The sequence below is a fragment of the Erpetoichthys calabaricus genome, chromosome 11, assembly GCF_900747795.2.
Source record: "Erpetoichthys calabaricus chromosome 11, fErpCal1.3, whole genome shotgun sequence".
Taxonomy (NCBI): Eukaryota; Metazoa; Chordata; class Cladistia; order Polypteriformes; family Polypteridae; genus Erpetoichthys; species Erpetoichthys calabaricus.
The window spans coordinates 65,947,588-65,966,126 of NC_041404.2; the positions used below are offsets into that span (position 1 = coordinate 65,947,588).

At 36.3% G+C, this 18,539-nt stretch overlaps 1 protein-coding gene across 1 annotated transcript in view; it reads right to left on the bottom strand.

Moving 5' to 3' along the window:
• nt5dc2 (5'-nucleotidase domain containing 2) overlaps nt 1-18,539 on the bottom strand; it is a 44,582-nt gene that overhangs the window by 11,763 nt on the left and 14,280 nt on the right. The window contains exons 3-10 of the mRNA XM_028813253.2: nt 17,526-17,600; nt 13,654-13,709; nt 13,239-13,332; nt 9,989-10,117; nt 7,974-8,034; nt 5,774-5,876; nt 5,096-5,197; nt 4,512-4,593 (exon numbers count right to left, since the gene is read on the bottom strand). Of these exons, the coding sequence (XP_028669086.1) occupies nt 4,512-4,593; nt 5,096-5,197; nt 5,774-5,876; nt 7,974-8,034; nt 9,989-10,117; nt 13,239-13,332; nt 13,654-13,709; nt 17,526-17,600 (702 nt within the window). The remainder of the gene's footprint in view (nt 1-4,511; nt 4,594-5,095; nt 5,198-5,773; nt 5,877-7,973; nt 8,035-9,988; nt 10,118-13,238; nt 13,333-13,653; nt 13,710-17,525; nt 17,601-18,539) is intronic.

Here is an 18,539-nt window from a genome sequence, read left to right on the forward strand (position 1 = left end):
ATATCTTCCTCTTCAAAGGAAACAGAGGAAAGCAAACAAATCAATAGGGCTGTTTGTGCTGCGGTGCTTCGCATACTTAAAAGACAAAGCTGTTGAAGGCAGCAGCTCACACCCCCTCCGTCAGGAGCAGGGAGAGAGAGAGAGAGAGAGAGAGAGAGAGACAGAGAAAAACAAAGTCAAAAATCAATATGTGCCCTTTGAGCTTTTAAGTATGCGAAGCACCGTGCAGCATGTAGCTTCACTAAGCAGCTGCACAGAAGGTTGCAACGTGAAGATAATCTTTCAGCATTTTTAGATGAGCGTCCGTATCGTCTAGGTGTGCGAACAGCCCCCCTGCTCACACCCCCTACGTCAGGATCAGAGAAAGGCAGCGCAAGAGAAAGAGAGAGAAAGTAAGTTGGCTTTCTTCTCAGCCATCTGCCAACAGCGTCCCTTGTATGAAATCAACTGGGCAAACCAACTGAGGAAGCATGTACCAGAAATTAAAAGACCCATTGTCCTCAGAAATCCGCGAACCAGCAAAAAATTCGCGATATATATTTAAATATGCTTACATATAAAATCCGCGATAGAGTGAAGCCGCGAAAGGCGAAGCGCGATATAGCGAGGGATCACTGTATTCCTAAGAATATTTATTGTTATTGCTTGAATTTAAATGCCATTCTGCCACATTAAAAACACTGTTGTGCTTCTGGGAATTTCAACTATTAGCTTATTGCTGTTCTCATGCTGTAGTTCAGAATATTTCATATGGCATTATTTTAATTCTTTTAAGAGATTTAACAAACTAACAATACTATTATCACTATTAATAATTAAAATAAATAAAAAACAAAGTATACTCTTTTTCTGGTTAACTGTGAGTTTGTCAAAGACGTTACTCAAATGTCAATAATGCCAAAATGACTGATACCATTTTTAAGTATTTATACAAAATAAATAAACATTAAACATTAAGTAGACTGCTAGAAGACCAGCATGTCATTTGCAAACTGCTTCTCCCAGTTTTAGTTTGGGTGACCTTTCATATATTTAAAACAAACTTTTTAAGTGTCAGATGTAAAAGAACAAGTCCATGTAATCCCTTAAATGCATTTTTAAGTTTAACAGCCATTAAAATCCTATTTCGTAACTCAGTTTCAAAGCGACTCACAGTGTAGTTGGGCCAGAGGCAGGATAATTAAATACAATTGTAGTTTCATATGTCTTACCATACATTTTTCCAATGAATATATACTTCTCCACAGATTGCATCTTATTTTATGTCTTGTCATCACTTTTACTTAATATATTTTGACAGTGAAAATTCACCAAAAACATCAGTACATCAAGTCTCCTAACAAGACAACAGCCACAAATTACAAATGAAATGGAATTTGCTGCATTTTTATTTTCTAAAAGTTCATTTTAAAATGTAGACCATTCTGAATATACTGCATTAAAAGAGGGCTTTTTACAATCAATTACTAAGCATTTGCTAGTATCTTGTTCCATACAATTTTATGTTCTAATGACATTAGAAACGCAAAAAGTGTTTTTAGGTAGGTTTAGAAACCAATTGAATAGTCCAACTTTAAATCTAAAGTGAACATTTTCAGAACCATACAAACAATGATTCTGTGGGAAAAGCTTCTGATCTATTCCTTGATGTGTCTTTATGATTTAAAGGAACACAATGCAGTAAAAAACCCAACAAGCCACTGCAAAGGGATTAGTAGTTAATGAGTCAATCAAAAACACACACACAAATAATGCATTTATGAAAGACACACTGAAAGTAATAATAATAATAATAATAATAATAATAACAACAATGTTAAAATATAACTATTTCAAACACAGTACACCATCATGGTTAGAGCACCATATATTATCAGGAAATGAGAAGTATGAAATGGAGGAAGGGTGGCACGGTGGCGCAGTGATAGCGCTGCTGCCTACCAGTAAAGAGACCTGGGTTTGCTTCCCGGGGGTCCTCCCTGCGTGGAGTTTGCGTGTTCTCCCCGTGTCTGTGTGGGTTTCCTCCGGGTGCTCCGGTGTCCTCCCACAGTCCAAAGACATGCATGTTAGGTGCACTGGCGATTCTAAATTGTCCCGAGTGTGTGTGTGTGTGTGTGTGTGCATGTGTGCGCGCGCACCCTGCCCGGGGTTTGTTTCCTGCCTTGAGCCCTGTGTTGGCTGGGATTGCCTCCAGCAGACCCCCGTGACCATGTGGTTAGGATATAGCGGGATGGTTTATGAATGGATGGATGGATGAAATGGAGGAACAAAATTGCTTTACAATTTTACATTCATGTTCCAACTTCAGTATAACTGACCTAAGGTCTTATCTGATATAATCATGGCTATTGTAAATACACCAAACCAGCCAAACCCTTATTTAACCTGTTAGTGGTTTTATACTTCTGCATGTTAAGTAACTGTAAGGTAAAGCAACACACAAGTACTACATGATAACACTTCCATGTCCTTTAGTTCTTGTATATGTTTATACATTGAAAAAGGAGGCATTTTACATTGTAATGTATAGTGTGACACTGTGTACCTGAGCAGAGTTGGTACCACCAAGGTATAACCCATGGTCTGTGGATAGCAGCATAAAGTGTCTTTCTGTAATTCTGCGGAAGCTCTGAATGTTTTCAGTCTAATCAGCAAGAGTTCCCGCCCCCAAAGTGCTGCTCATCTCATGCCTGTCACTGACAATTCACTTTCAAAGCATTCTCACTGTGGTTCCCATTGCTTGCAAAAAACCTTTGATCTCTGGCCTCCAGCCACATATAGTGGATCACATATCCAATTCCTGACCTTGTGACCCAAAATCATGTGCTTTACAATATCCCTGCTAAAAAGATAATGTTCTGTGTTCAAAAACACTGCTACAAACCAACCATGAATTTAATTGTACTTTATTACAGCTTTTTATTTTGCAGTTTTTGATCATAAAGATTTCAAAGAACACACATTGTCAACTAGTCTACTAACACAAAAAAAATGTCTTTCATTCATGGGGGTTGGGGGTTATTTCACACACAACATCAATATGGTTCCAACCTGACAGAACCTGCTGGGTGGAATGCCATTTATAAGGGGGGAGGGTTATCTAACACTAATCACCTCAAACTCAGGCTGTTTTACTGGAAGAGACCCTTTCTGAAAGTAGTCATGGTGAAAATTCTGGCAATGAACTACTTATAGACTCCATGTGGATTAAGAATGGTGTTAAAAAACACATGTATATATATTGCTCCTCTGATACAACCACAAAACATCCTATATTTTCCCTATATATACTATGTATGTATGTATATATATTTTAACTACGAACTTTAAGAATCAAGTTTATCTGATAGAACTAAAATTTTATTTCAGAAATTCTTATTACATGTGTGAACATACTTAATAAAAAGCGGCTTAGACAAAATATTGGGTTCAGGATGCCGAAGAGCTTTTTGCAATAAATAAAACTACCCTTCTGCTCACCAATATCTGCATAGGTACGTGGTTCCAGGATCTGCCACAGAAGCTCAGGACTTACATAAATGCATACAGACAACTGCGTGCATGAAGCGAACACAAGGGCTGATACAGTGGAACTGAGGGTTGGCTGGGCTTAGGTATACAATGCCTCAGCAGCATCAGCCTGCATATGTTTCTTGTGCGTATTTAGTTGGCAGTACAGCACATAATAATTTTTTAAAAATAATTTAGAATTAGGGCGAGTTAAAACTGTGGATGCCAAAACTCCGGATGAGAAACCCATGGATAAGGCTGGCAGACAACTATTAATGAAGTGTTTTGACGGGTGAAATGAACCCATATCCATTTATAAAAATCTATGCTTTAATGTTGATAAACCATTACCATAGCAGAAAATTTTTCCTTAAAAAGATAAAGTATTTTAAAGCAAATTAGCAATTAGCAAATTTTGTTAAATAAAATGAATAAATTTGCAGCATTCTATGCAATGCTATGATAGTTTTCATTTAGCATTTATGCTAGCACACTTTCTGACATAGTCCAGACTATGTGCATTTCAGGATGAGTGCAAAGATACTATTGACTTACTGTGGCTCTATCCACACAAAAACCAATTTAAAAAATAGCTCTGTTTTTTGCAAGAAAAACAATGACACAACAGTTTTTACTTTTTGACACAAGGAAATGTAGGGACTGGTCAAGTTTTTTTTTTTTTTTTTTTCAAAAAAAAAAAAAAAGTCAAAGTGCTCAGGTAACAAAACTCTCTCTAAACTCTCGCCACTTGAAACAAGCACTTACAAGGGAATTCAATCTTGCATTTCCTAGAGAATTGTGAATGCACCATAAGCATATAGAAAGTGTGACTATAACAACTTAGGATAATTATTAGGACAGTAATTATCAAAAGAGCAGGGAATCTCTTTCTTTAAAAGATCTATGTTGCTGTTGTTTTCCTTAATTGGGCTCTAACCTATATCATTAATGTGTAGAGGCTATAAACATTTTTGCAAACCACAAATAATGAGGAAACTAACCTGTTTGTAAATCTGACCCTTGTCAAGGTTGTTGATTTTGTCCCATTGCAAGTCACCATTCCTGTCAAGCCGCCGAAAAGGTCTAGAAAAGTAAGAAGTAATGAACATCTTTAAGCCCTTTTTTAGGTTATTTTCTATAGAAATAAGTTTTGGACTTGAAATCAAATTATAAGATATTTTAAGGTTTGATTAGAACTAATTTTGCATTATTAAAATAAACAGTTTTACAATCTTGTCACTTCCTTCTCAAAAAAACGGAAAATGAAAAACATTAACAATGATTTGGCTGGCAGTTTATTTGTTCAGCTCATATGGTGCAAATGCTAAGGCACTGGAGTCTACACCAGTAGGCTACAAACTTGGATCCCGTAAGGTCAAACAGATTAAATAAAAGTAAAAAGTATTACAGTAATAATATTGTTCTATGAAGTAAATTCTCCTGTTTTAGATGGATGAACATTAGAAAAATCTTTTTAGTTAATTTTTTTTTAGAGCCTGCTCTAAATTAACACTTATAAAATTTCATTACTACACAATATCCCCTTAGACATAACATGAATTGTTACTTTGATTGAAAAACTTACTTAATACAGTCATTAAAGAAATGGGGTTTATCAGCCTGGACTATGATGATATCAAAAAAATCTCTCCAATCCTTTCCAACCATATAATTCATGCCTTTGTCACTGAAGGGCAAAAACAAAAACAATTAACAAAGTTAATTCTGTATAAAACATTTTACTTCATTTTCTTTAGTTTTATTTTGCCAATAAACAGTTACATTTTAGTTAAATAGCTTAATTATCTCTAACCACTCATTTCCTTTTCTCAACTCTGCTCCAAGTACTTCTTCAAATAGAAACACTCACCCTACAAACTAACCCCATCTCCAGCATCAAAAACATGCTTTTAGTATCCTCTAAATAACAAGCTATAGACTGCAAATTGAAGCACTGTTTAAGAAAAAAGAGACAGGACAAGCATTAGCTACTACATATTGTTATTGTTTTCCAAGTGTAAACATTACGCTTAACTTGGTTAGGACATTACAGAAACAAACTTCTAGATCGTCTCCTTCATATTAACTTAGCCAAAGACAGCAAAGCTACTTTTTCTATCAGCGCTCCAAAATACTGACAGGTCTTGTTTTAATTATGTTTTTGTAGTAGGCTGGAAAGTGTTGGACTACTTTCTCTACTACCCTTCTAAAAACAATTCAGCTTTTGCAGCAAAATCCATAATATTGCAGCTATTGCACTCACACAAAGCTGAAGGGACTGTTTGTGATGAGAAAAAGTTTCTTTCCATTGTTGGCAAGACGGTGAAGCACAGCATAGGTTTCATCCCCTCGAAGAATATATTTCTCTGAGAGACAGGGAGAAGAAAAGGGAAGGAATTTAAAAAAAAAAAAAAGTATGAAAACATGAGCACACACTTCTCTACCCGATTGAAGTACATTATCTTAACAACAGATAAACTACTGATTATCAGTTTCACAAATCTAATGTTTTTACTCTAAATGTATGAAACTCTATTGACTTGCAGTCTGGTTCACCATATTAGTATTAAAAATTAATCTCTGCAATGGAGTAAAATTGGCTTGTCTTTCAACTTAACAATGAGAAAAAAATGAAGCATTTGTTTTGACTTTTGCCTATGCTCCAAGTTAAGTATTGGTATGAAAGCATTAAGGGAGACCTTTAGTTGTTAAAAAATTCAATTTGGTAGAAACTTTCTTTCTAGAAACACCTCAGGAGGCACTGCAGGATACCAATCTACATTTAAAACAGTTCAGTTCCACTTTGGATTATTTTTTATTTTTTTTTTTACACTTTGAAAATGTCAGCTGAAACTATCTGAACTGAATGACAAATTAAAGATTCTGTAAAGGTTTGCAAAGTGAAGCATTTCAGAATTTTTCAAAGGCTGTTCATTATTCAACACTTTTAAATATATTTTTCCTTGCTGACCATTTTTGTATGCTACTGTCTAAATGTTTGCTGCACCATTGGGCCCATTCCCACTTCAGCGCTCTAAATTGCCAGTGTTTTGTTTAGCTTTTTTCAAGCTTATTAATGACTTTTTGCAAGCATTTTTCAATTACTGTTCAGGCACATTTCAGGTGTTTGAGCATTTTCACGCAAGGAGCTTTCTGCAGGGAAAATATAATTGACATAATTTCCATTTTGTAAACTGTGAGGTGTTATGTTGTGAGGCGATTCTTGTGGTCTCCAGAATGTCTTCTATTAAGTTTAGTGTTTTTAATCCTGGTGATGACAGTACTGAAGAGCAGGTGTCATCAATGTTGCAATTGTACATATTGGGTTCACCCTGTTCAACAAAAGGAGTCGAGAGGACAATTCACTCGGGGCTCAGCTTGGGGATGGGAAAAGGAGGTAGAAGGTTTTTTATTTCATGAAGGACTAAACAGATTTTCTTAATTGAAAATTATTAGTTACATTTCTAGTTTTCAGCATTAAAACAGACAATAATACTCATCTAAACTACTCGACAAATGTCTTGACTGAAATGCTTCCTCTGCAGCAAGTTTAAGAAGACTTAACAAGCATCATACTTAACAAAATATTGCACTAATCTAAATTACTACTGCATCCACATTGTCTGGCCACTTTATCAGGTACACCTATTATACTGCAAGTCCCTCAATAACCCACAATTGAGCCTGAATTTGTCAGTTTAAGTGTAAGTATAACCCAAGTATAATGGCTAACAGCAATTTTAAAATAGGATATTGATGGGAGTTTCGACTCGAAATTTGTTCCATCTCATCCCACAAATGCCCAAAAGGAATAAAATATGGTGATCTGGAATGGCATTGACGTGAAATTAATTTACAGTTATACTCTGAAAAAGATTTACAAATAGATAACTGTTGTCATTCCTGAACGACCATATCACAAGTGAAATCCTGAGTAAGAACACCTTTATAGGGAAATGCTTTCCAGCGCAGCCGGTACTGAAATCATTACACTTTCAAAAACTTAACTCTTGCCCATTGTTGCCCTCAAATGCAGCAACATGAAATCCACTGGTACCTACATGCTCTAAACAGCATTCTCTGCACGTATGAACAGTGATCAACTATATAGGCAAGGCAAATGTATCTAATAAAGTGACTGTTTAAGGTACATGGTGATAATCCTAAAATGTAACCAATCTGAAACAAATTATAGTTCCCTCAAAAAAGTAAATACATACGAAGATCAATCACGGTTTTGCCATATTCCCCCGTGTCTAACATGAACAGGTTTTAATGTGAAGGCATCACTGGTTTTTAATATTTTAAACAAAATAAAAAAACAACCCCATATTAAACAATTACTACTCCTTCAAGAAATAGAAATAAAAAACAACATAATGGGAATAAAACCTGTGGGGCACAAAACAAGAATTGCATTACAAATTAACGTAAATATACAATCTACAATACGTTGTACTCACCTAGATCCTGCATGATCCATTTGTACATGTAACCTTTGATGTGCACATCTCGGATAGTATCCTAGAGAGAAAGAGAGACCGATATGTATTTTAATCTGGCATAACCAGCAACATATAACAACTGACTGATCAGGAAGATAAAGTTTAAAAAAAAAAAAATGCAAAGTGTTTTGCACGTTTGATTGGATGACATGACAAATGAATTACACGACACAAGTAACACAAGGTTTTTTCAAGGACACTTTTGATATTGTTTGCTGTTGTTCAGTGTTGGTCTCCAGAAATGCCAGTTCCATCACAAATTTTATTGCCGTTCTCCATAAAAAACATAAGATAAAAATGTTTTTATTGGCCATCACTACAAGCTGGAAGGAGTAAATAACATATTGAAAATATAATTTTCCTTTAAATAACATTACACACAGTAAAGAATATGGGAGGAAAAAAAAAACTCTTAGTTTTCTAAACAATTTCAGCTCTGCTAAACATTAATCTTAACTTCCTTTCTAAATGGCTAGAGCAACGCACCTGCATCACCAACACAGGAACAATCTGCGGTTTGCACATTTAGCTGAAGTGGCAAATACAATTTGTCCCCTTAAAACATGCAGAATTAGTATGATCATAGAAATGTTGAAAGAATTACGTAACGTGCACATGTTTGTGTGCACAAAGCAAAAACATAATTTACAGTTAACACAGGGCTAGAGGACAAAGTACGTCACAAGTGGTGAAACAAAGGGGTTGCCGAGTACTTCATTAAGCTTACACTTCAAGGAAGGAAGGCAGGCTTCTCGTTGCAATCTAAGCACCTAGCAAGAAGGCTGAATCATGTGCAAGCTTGAGAAACATTTACAGTTATATATACAGTATAGTCACAACTGTTACTAAGGTCCACCAGGTTTACCACTGCCAAAAATAATTATATACTTTTCACTCTAAATAAACAGTTGTCATTCAACTATTCTGCACAAACATGATAAAGTACTTTCTGGGAAGGTGCCCAATAAAAACTGACTAACAAAAGAGGTAATGGACCAAGGACAAAAAGTGAATGTATGAGTATTCACACAAAAGTCATTTTAGAAAACCAAATTAAAAGTACTTGAAACTGCAAGTCTGAAAAAACATGACTGCAAGACAGGAAATACCAAATTGCATTAATTTAGTCATTAATGTGTAAAACTTGATTACTGTTGCAAAAATCACAGAACACAAAGCTATTTCAAATTCAAGCTTAAGCCAAGGACAGACATGTTAAAGCAGAAGTAGACCTCTTGAAATTAAAGAAAAAAAAAAAGAACCAGATTGTGTAATCACAACAGAAAAAGGATGCCCTTTCACCCAGATCCAAATAAACAAGGTTTAATTGTGTTAGCCTCTGTATTCGACAGGAATTTTAAAAGAGCTTCTGGATTAGAAATGCTGACCTTTCCTTTCAACTCCTTAAATTGTCAAAGGATTTTCAAATCACAAACATGGCTCCGAGAATCAGCACATAATTACTGAATGCTTTTACATCTTCATTCCAGTATTTTTTTTTTTGAGGAAAGCAAGTAGTTTAAAAATGAAGATGACTATCTGACAGAGACACTCTGTACTCAAAACTTGGAAAGGCTAAATAAAACAAAAACAAACAAAAGGGAGAGGGGAGGGGAAAAAAAAAAGAACAACAACACTGATTCTATTCCTGTGTAAATAACTCATAATTTAAACCACATCTCTCATTTGACTACTATAGCTTGCTTTATATATATATATATATATATATATATTATAGTAAAACTCGTTTAAAGAGCAACACTTAAAAGACTTTCTCTTGTTTGTTTGCTTTATTTAGTTTAAACTAATCAAGACTGGTTCTTTAAATAAGTATACTTGTATCGGGTATTATTTGTTTTACAGTAGATCAACAACAATATAGTATATACTGAATATAATCAAAAAAAGAAACTCTGGAAAGTGATTAATATCTTTAAGGAGCCACTAGCTTTTTCACAAGTTTAATAACTTACCGACACATCCTTGTACAGGTGAACTGGATCATATTCAATATTGTTGCTAATGAAGTAATCATTAGCAACAGCCAGCAGTGTCATTTCAGGAATTGAAAAAATATCCATGAACTGCTTCATCTTGGGGCCCTGTACACACATAAAATTGATTAATAACAACATAAAAATAACTAAAAAGCAATAGCTATTTGTGGCAGTTTTTTAAAAATTTGCTTGGACTCTGTAAAATGTTATAATATAGACCCTCTGAACCAATCGTAGGAGTCCAAAACCTATTCTTAACCTGATGCACTGTGGAGAGGCCAGTGTGTAGCAAAAACAATGAAAAGGTAAAATTCAGTTTTAAAATGAATGAAAGGGAGTGTGACTGGAAATTGTAACAAACAGGTCAATGCGCTTAACAAAAAATAAATAAAGGTTAATTACTTTTACATATCTATACACAAAGGAACAAAAGGTAAAGGAAGTGGCATGACAATACTTATTGAGGGATGACAAAGTAAAAAAAAAAAACAGAAGAACAATAATTGCAGGATACACCAATACATTCAAGGTGAGGATGATATTGTTATTTCAAGTACAGTAGACCCCTGCGAAGACGCGGTTCAGGGTTCGCAGCCTCAGTTGTTTGCGGATTTTTCCTTAGAACGCAACTAATAATTGTTAGCGGAAACCACAAATATCCTCCGCAATTTTCTATGGCTTTTTTCATGGCAATACTGCACTGTAGAGAGAACAGGAAGCAACCACAGAGGAAAACGCGGCTTGGGATGGTAAAAGTAGTCAATCCCAGAGCGTTGTACTCTACTAGAATTTGAAACTGCAACTCCCAGCAGTCCCTGCAGTGGCTCTGACTGGTCTTCTGCTGAGGGTGCAGGGGCTGTTGGGGTCAAAGGAGGTCAGCATGGCTTTTAAAAAGGGGGCCGGTGACCAAAAGAAAAAAAAAAAAAAAAAAAAGATTTTGTAATTTGTGTTTCAAGTTCCTGTCTCTCTGCCTGCTTTCTGTTGGGTTAGCTGTACTTATTCGTTTTGTCCTAGATCGTTTCGTGGTTGAAGTCTGAATTGTCTGCCTGTGTACATGAGGACTATAAGTGGATTCATTGTCATCCTGCGAAGAAAGAAGCGTTCCCGAACCCGTCCACCCATCTTCACCATTTCAGGAACTGCTGGTAGGACTATCTTTACATTTCCATTCAACATGCAGATCTCTGGACTATCTACCTTCATCATTACATTTCATCCGTTGCCATTTTTCATGGACTTTACTGTGTTTTGTTTGTGCTTTGTTGTATTTAATGTATAAATCACCGTAAGGGGAACAGGGGTGTTATCGTTGTTTTCATTACATTCTTTATTTGCTGTTTGATTACCGGTTTGCTTTGTTTTTGTCTCTGTGAGTGCGTGCGGGTCGGGCCAAGGCTGTGCGCGTCCCTGGAATCTCCACCATAAAAATAAATAAATCGCTGTCTTCTCGACGGTGTAAATCTTCGCAGCACCGGACCACTACAGCGTTATTCATTTCTCCTTGCTGCTGATTGACTGCTGCCCTGTGATGCATCTCCAGCTGAGTGTTCTTGTGTTTTCCGTTTTGTTCTTCTTAACCCATAAACCAACGCAACCGGCTATAGTCGTTTCTCAGTGCCATTTGCCAGCACGTAGGAGCAGAGTATATTCAGCCATGTACATTCATTAAATGCCACAACCAGCTATAGTCGGTTCCCAGTGCAATTTACCAGCACAGCAGAGCTGATCAGTCAGTGCCGTACATTCATTGAGCAGCCTGCTCATGACCACTGCCGGCCCCTGCAGCCTCACTGTCTCTGGGACTGAGCCGCTGCACTAGACCAGCACTAGACCAGCCTGCAGTCATCAGCGTTGGCCTCTGTGTGCTTGCATGCAGCCAGTTCAAGTGCAATTGGCTCGGTGATTTACTGAATTTCATCAATGGCGTCAGTTCCACCTTGTACATATTGTTCCAGTAGTTTTTTTTAATAGTTTTTACAGTTCATTGGCAGTGTGTAAAATGATCAGTGTTGCAAAAATTGTGATGCTCTTTGCATGAAAAAAATGTGTTCCATTAAAATTTTACTTTTTCTTTGTGAATTATGACGTTTTCTTAAAAAGTGCAGCAAAAAAGTATTTGGCATCCAGGGATGCATTAACCCCCAAGTATGTGGCAGTTTAAAGCTTAAAGCCCCAAGATGCCGTCAAAACGCCCTGCACCTTCTAAGGCTTCTAAATGAAAACATGCTTGCACGAATTATAGTACATATAACGTTAACATCTGTATTTTACATTCTAGCACTGCAGGTGACTTATCAGTACAGTACTGTACATTATACGGGTTTACCTATACATTCTTTTTTTTTTTTTTAGGTAATGTATTGAGCTGAGGTTGAAATGAAGTTGAAGTGTTTTGGGGGCATATTTAGGGTTTAAACTATAAAAATAGGCATTTTTTTTAACCACATCTATAATTCGCGTTTTTCACAATCCACGGGTGCTCTAGGAACGTAACCCCCGCAAATTTCGGGGGGGTACTGTATGACTGATAGTTACAGACTGACAAAAATTTCCTTATGATATCTAGCGAAATATGAGAAGAAACAGAGAAATAAAATTTTGATATTGTTTGTACTTGGCAATATCCAAAGTGGTCTAGTTGTACCAACTGAATACAACAGATATATAGGAGGTGGAATCTTGTTTTTCTAGCAAAGACCAGTGGCAGCATTCTTCATGTTGGTCAGAGATCTAGGAAATAATAATAATAAAATAACAAGGCTTATGAAGGATTTTACTTATTTTTTTTGGCGAGAGGAATGTTCACAATAATAATGATTCAAGCATTCTAGGTTTATGTTGTGCACTGATAATGGCTTTGTGCAATAGATTGCTTAAAGAAAAAAGGTAAAATTAACATCTACTGTACAAATGAACAGAGCTTAATTTCTTAGCAATAAGAAGTTACCACAGAAAGGCAAAAAACGTGAAAATAACAAATGAAGAAGGATGTGCATGACAATACTGGCTTGGGGCAGGCATTATGGTCAGGGTAATGAAAAAAGTGGAAGCTGGAGCAAAGGATAACAGCCTGTGACAAAGGAGGAGACAGTGAAAAGTAAACAGTTTCAGCAGTGAGAGTAAGGTTCTGTACCTTTCTTTCTAAAGATAATTGGGCATATTGTGTTGGGAAGAGTCCAATGTCATTTCAGTATAAAACAGAGCATTGGCAGATGCATTACTTTACCTTGCCATAGAATCCACTGACTTGATTAAGTGGAACATGGTGTGTACCATTGTAAAGTTCCAAGACTTCCTTATCTGGCACTGGCTGAAGACCTCTATAGTAAATTGAAATCAAAACAAAAACGGAACAAGTACTGAACAATGAACGAATAATCAAAGTGAACTTTCAATCACAGACAGTCACAATATATTTAAACATTCTGCAGTGATCAACAAGACCAAGGATTAAAAGTTATTTCAGTTCAAAAGAATCTAAATTTTAACTTGATAATGACATTAGAATATTGTACTTTATAAATAACCTCCAGTAAATTATAAAAATATTATGGTGTACATAAAGCCACCTCCAGCAATTTTTGATTTTTTTTTATAACACATTAATAGTAGACTGTGCAAAAATAATTTTTGGCACAAACCTGTATACAGTTCCCAGCTGGATATAATGAAAAGCATCTATCTTCATCAACAAACCCTACAAAAAGACAAAAGAAGAGAGTATCTATATATATAATTCACTAAGCCGGAAGAGAAGTAGCCACCCATGGAAAGCACGCCGGAAGGGGCGTGGATTCACTAAGCCGCCGACAAGTAAGCCGCCCATGGCGCACGCAGGAAGGAACCACGGCCACCAACTCTAAGACCATTGGATTACGACGACAACTCGCAGAGCCATGCACCACCAACAAGGACGTGTCGACTGGGGAAAAAACACTGTCATTTATCTTCGTCTGGGCTACAGTACACATGCACCTCTGAGCCACGTTGACTTTTCGCTTACGACGCACGACCGCGTGCACCATACCAAACTGTTTTACACGCTACATGCAGCAATTCGTTTCCGCGACAAACATGCGTCTTCTTAGATGGTCCTGCAGGAACATGGAAAACGTTTCCTGCCCACCAAAGCAGGACCATGTAAAAAGAGGCATGTTTGTCGCGGATGTGAATTGATGAATGCAGCGTCTAAAACAGTTAATAGGCTGCAACAAAATTATGAAAGTACGGGCGCATTTTTTCACACAAGCTGTGTGTGTGTGTGGGTGGGTTGGTGTTAATTCGTTCCTCGAAGGATTTCAACATTTAATATGCACAAGCGGTAACACTGCAAAATCAGCCCAAACCAGAAAAGATGGCTGGCAAAAAGTGGCCGACAAATTAAACGCATGTGCATTGTACTTACTGAATGCACCGTTACGGATTTTGCAAATGTTCACTTTCTTCATTCAAAGCGCTATCCACACAGGGAGGAACCGGGAAGCAAACCCAAAATCTTCCACAGTCTCCTTAGTGTTAACCAGCAACACTACCACTGCGCTACAAGGCAGAAAATGCAGTTAAAGAATGCACCGGGCTCAATTTTATTTTCACTTCTATTTGGACAACTGTGTCGTTCAGGAAGTGTTCACCCATCAATACATAATTATGCGGCATATGCTACGCCGCGGGTTCGCTAGTTTGATTTATTTAGCTAAATCTCACTTAGGGATACCCTGTTAACAATAAGGTCTGTTCTCAACATACAGTAGTTATACAAATGGGACCTGAAACACTAATTAAAACAGAGTACTGTTTCTAACAGCCATGCTTGTACATCATGATTTCTAAAGCAGAAATTTATAGAAAAACTGTCAACCTGCTGGTGTTGAGACTATTTTGATTTTCATTTGTAAACCTTCCCCTGTGAAAATGTGCTCTATTTTTTTAAATAACTACCAAAGTGCATTATAAAAATAAAAAATAATAAAAAAATACATTTTATCCATAAAACAATATATAAATAATTACTGTACATCAGGGAAATATTTGTTTATTGTTATTTCATACCGTGTTTCCCCAAAAATGAGACCTACTCCGAAAGTAAGTCCTAGCATGATTTTCAGGCTGCCCTGTAATATAAGCCCTACCCCAAAAATAAGCCCTAGTCAAGATCGTCAGCTGAAAAGTAAGCGCCTAAGGCCAGGTTTATACTTCACGCAATGTGACATGTGGCCCAAAACGTCCATTAAATTCTGAGGACACCTTGCCACAATATCTCTGAAGGATGTTTAATGATTACATCCATCAATTCGGGGATGTGCCCATTCCAGCAGCATCAGCGCAAGACAGAAACAAAATCCCTGGACGGGGCATCAGCTCTTCACAAGGTAAACAAACACAAGCACACACACATACACTGGCGTCATTGTAGCTTCACCAAATCCCCAAATCTTCATGTCTTTGGATGGAAAACTGAGCCCACCGTGGAAACCCACCAGGAAAACACGCAAACTCCAGGCAGGGACCACAAGGGACACGACTCCCTGCGAGACAGCAGCGCTACCGCTCTTCCACCCCATATGTGTAAGTATTAACAGTATTCATTATTTAAACAAAGTTAATGATTAATCTGTAAAATGTAACATACATATTTTAATGCATTTCATCATGAAAGTGATACCAAGTATAAATCTAAGAATTCTAAATGTGCAGAGAATTCAATGCTGCTTGCCACTGCTGTCAGGTCAAGAGGAAGCCCCAGAAGTGCAGAGCGATTTAACAACTGGGTCAGTTTTAAGAGGATGTTTACGACGGTCTGCTTTAATGATAAAGTAAACTATGAGGTTAAAGTGGACATTGAGGTTAAAGCCAAAAGTTTTACTTTAAATCACAAAATAGACATTTTCATTATGTCCTTATTTTTTTTCTCTCTGTGGCTCAAATACGCCGAGGTGCAAAAAAAGACGGCACAGAAAATGGTATGTGAGACATTTAAAATATATTGTGTCATTACTTTGGGAAATATGCGACGTTTGAATATAAAAGCACCACTAATGCATTTGTATGTCAGCATTTTGCTTCACCACATCAAACCATTCATCAAACATCAAAGCACGCACATTGATCCTGTACGATCCTAAAAGCGGCTGGAGCAGAAAGAAATTCAGGCTGGAATTCAGGGTTTGAATGTGGAAAGTTATGATGATATTCCAGAAGAAGATGACACGACTGTATTTGGATAAATGTATATTGTTGTACATGAATAAATATAAGACATTGACTGAAAATAAGCCCTAGTGCGTCTTTTGGAGCAAAAATTAATACAAGACCCGGTCTTACTTTCGGGGAAACACAGTATTTAAGAATGTATTACAATTTTGAAATAGATTTACAGTGTACAAGAGAGAGAGGGGGGAAAAAGTAATTAACTGAGCACACAAATGACACCTCACTTTACAATATTTTTATCATAACTGGACGACAAAAACATAAAAATACACATTTTTTGGCAAAACACAATATATGCAAATTTACCCTAAAGAGGCATTGATCTGGCTGTGTTTAGGTGCAGTCAGTTCAGCATCAAAAAAGCATGCTCCTTACTCTCACCACACAGTTCAAAACTCCAACGGCATTTCTGGTTTAAATACACACTCAATTAACTATTTAACCTACTGTAATGAAAGAAGAAAAATCATACACCAAAACTAAGCCTATCTATATGTACATTTCAGTACTATGGAAGTTACATTTTATAATACAATCCTGACTACTATATCAAGTCATTTAAATTGTACCTGTTAATTACCTGCAGAGATATGCTTTGCTTTTATCACATAGTGTGCTCCGTTCTCTAATTCACATGATTCTGGGAAAGGCTAAGGATGGCACTTTCTCCACATCAGGCTACTGACTAATGCTGAAGAGTAGGAATTTTACTAAGCTTAAGTATTTGCTATGCTTAATTTTTCTTGGGATTATCCATTTAAATGCCTTAGTCATGGAAAAGGCACTTTATAATAATTATTAAATGTTACTAACGGGAAATAAATATGTTAAGCAACCAACAAAGACTGACATTTCTGTGGTACCTGTCAGTCAAGGGCACATGATGTACCAGGATACCATACTAGGGGCTTATTATATCCTTACATTTATCTAAAATAACTTAGAAATTACAAATGTGTAATTGTTTAAATGCTTCAACAACTGTAAGTAGGTCAACCATCTTACTTATGATCACAAAACAAGTCAATGTTTGAACCTACCCTGATTAAATCTAAAATGTTTGCTTTATACTTTGATACTTTAATCATGGGGACCACACTACCTGTTATGATAGTTTGTCCATTCCATTTCACCTTTGGTGCCACATGCAAACTCAATTGCTTACACCTTATGTTTAATGTAAAATCTTTAAACTAAAATTCACTCATTACCACTGAGGGATGTACTATAATTAATCTAGTAGACCAAGTTAAAATTACATAAGATAACATTTGAGTGTTTAGAACACCCACTGAAGTATTACCTTTTGAATGTCATAGTGGAGTCCTCTGGCTGCAAAATTAGGGATGAAATCATACTTTCTGATGCCTTCCGGATACTACAGAAACAAAAGAAAAAGCTTTCATTAATGCATTTGATAAATAAAGTCAACTGCCATAATAGACATTCAGGGTATATATATATGTAAAAAATAAAAAAAATTTTAAAAAAAAAACCCTAGACAACAAGCTAGAACTGACATCGCACCTTCACTTTTGGTGGTAGTGGGGGAATGCTGTGAACAGTTTGGGTTGATATGGACAACTGTAAAGCTCCACAGAACTGTGATGACTTATTTATTTAAATACAATGTGTAAAGGACAGAGCAAAATGTTGATAAAATAAAACAGGAATACTGACCACCTAAAAATTAGCTTGCCTTGCAACCCCACTGGCAGTTTCAGTCATCTCTTAATCTGTTTACTAGGTTATGGTAGCTCAAGTTTGCCAAGGCATTTCCAGTAGTATTATCAGATTTGCTGCAGGGGAAAAAGTGCTCTTTTCTCCTATCCTGATTCGGAATTTATAGGCATGTAGAATCCTAACTTTCTTTCAATTAAACCAAGCATTCACAAATCAAAAACTTTTTCCAATCTGAGTTTGATTTTTTTTTTTTTTTTAATTTTTTTAAGGAAATGGGCCAGAATGTCAGAATTTAAGACGGTCACTCTCTTTTGTAAAAATATTTTGCATAAAAAGGTTCCTGATGTATGTTTTTTTTTTAATAAATAAAAGTACTTGACATGCCATAATCAAAAAAGAGAAGGAACAGACATAATTATATATATAAAAAGTTCACCACTCAAATTTAGCTAACAGGAAGCCTGAAATTAAAAACAGGCTAATGATGAAAGACAAACAAACAAAGATTAGGGACCTCTAAAAAAATTAATTTATTACACAAATACAACCTTATTTATTTTGGACAGTTAAGTGAATCATGGATTAAGAGGGGCATCAGGAGCATAGTGGCATGTTATCAACAAAACCTTTGCAA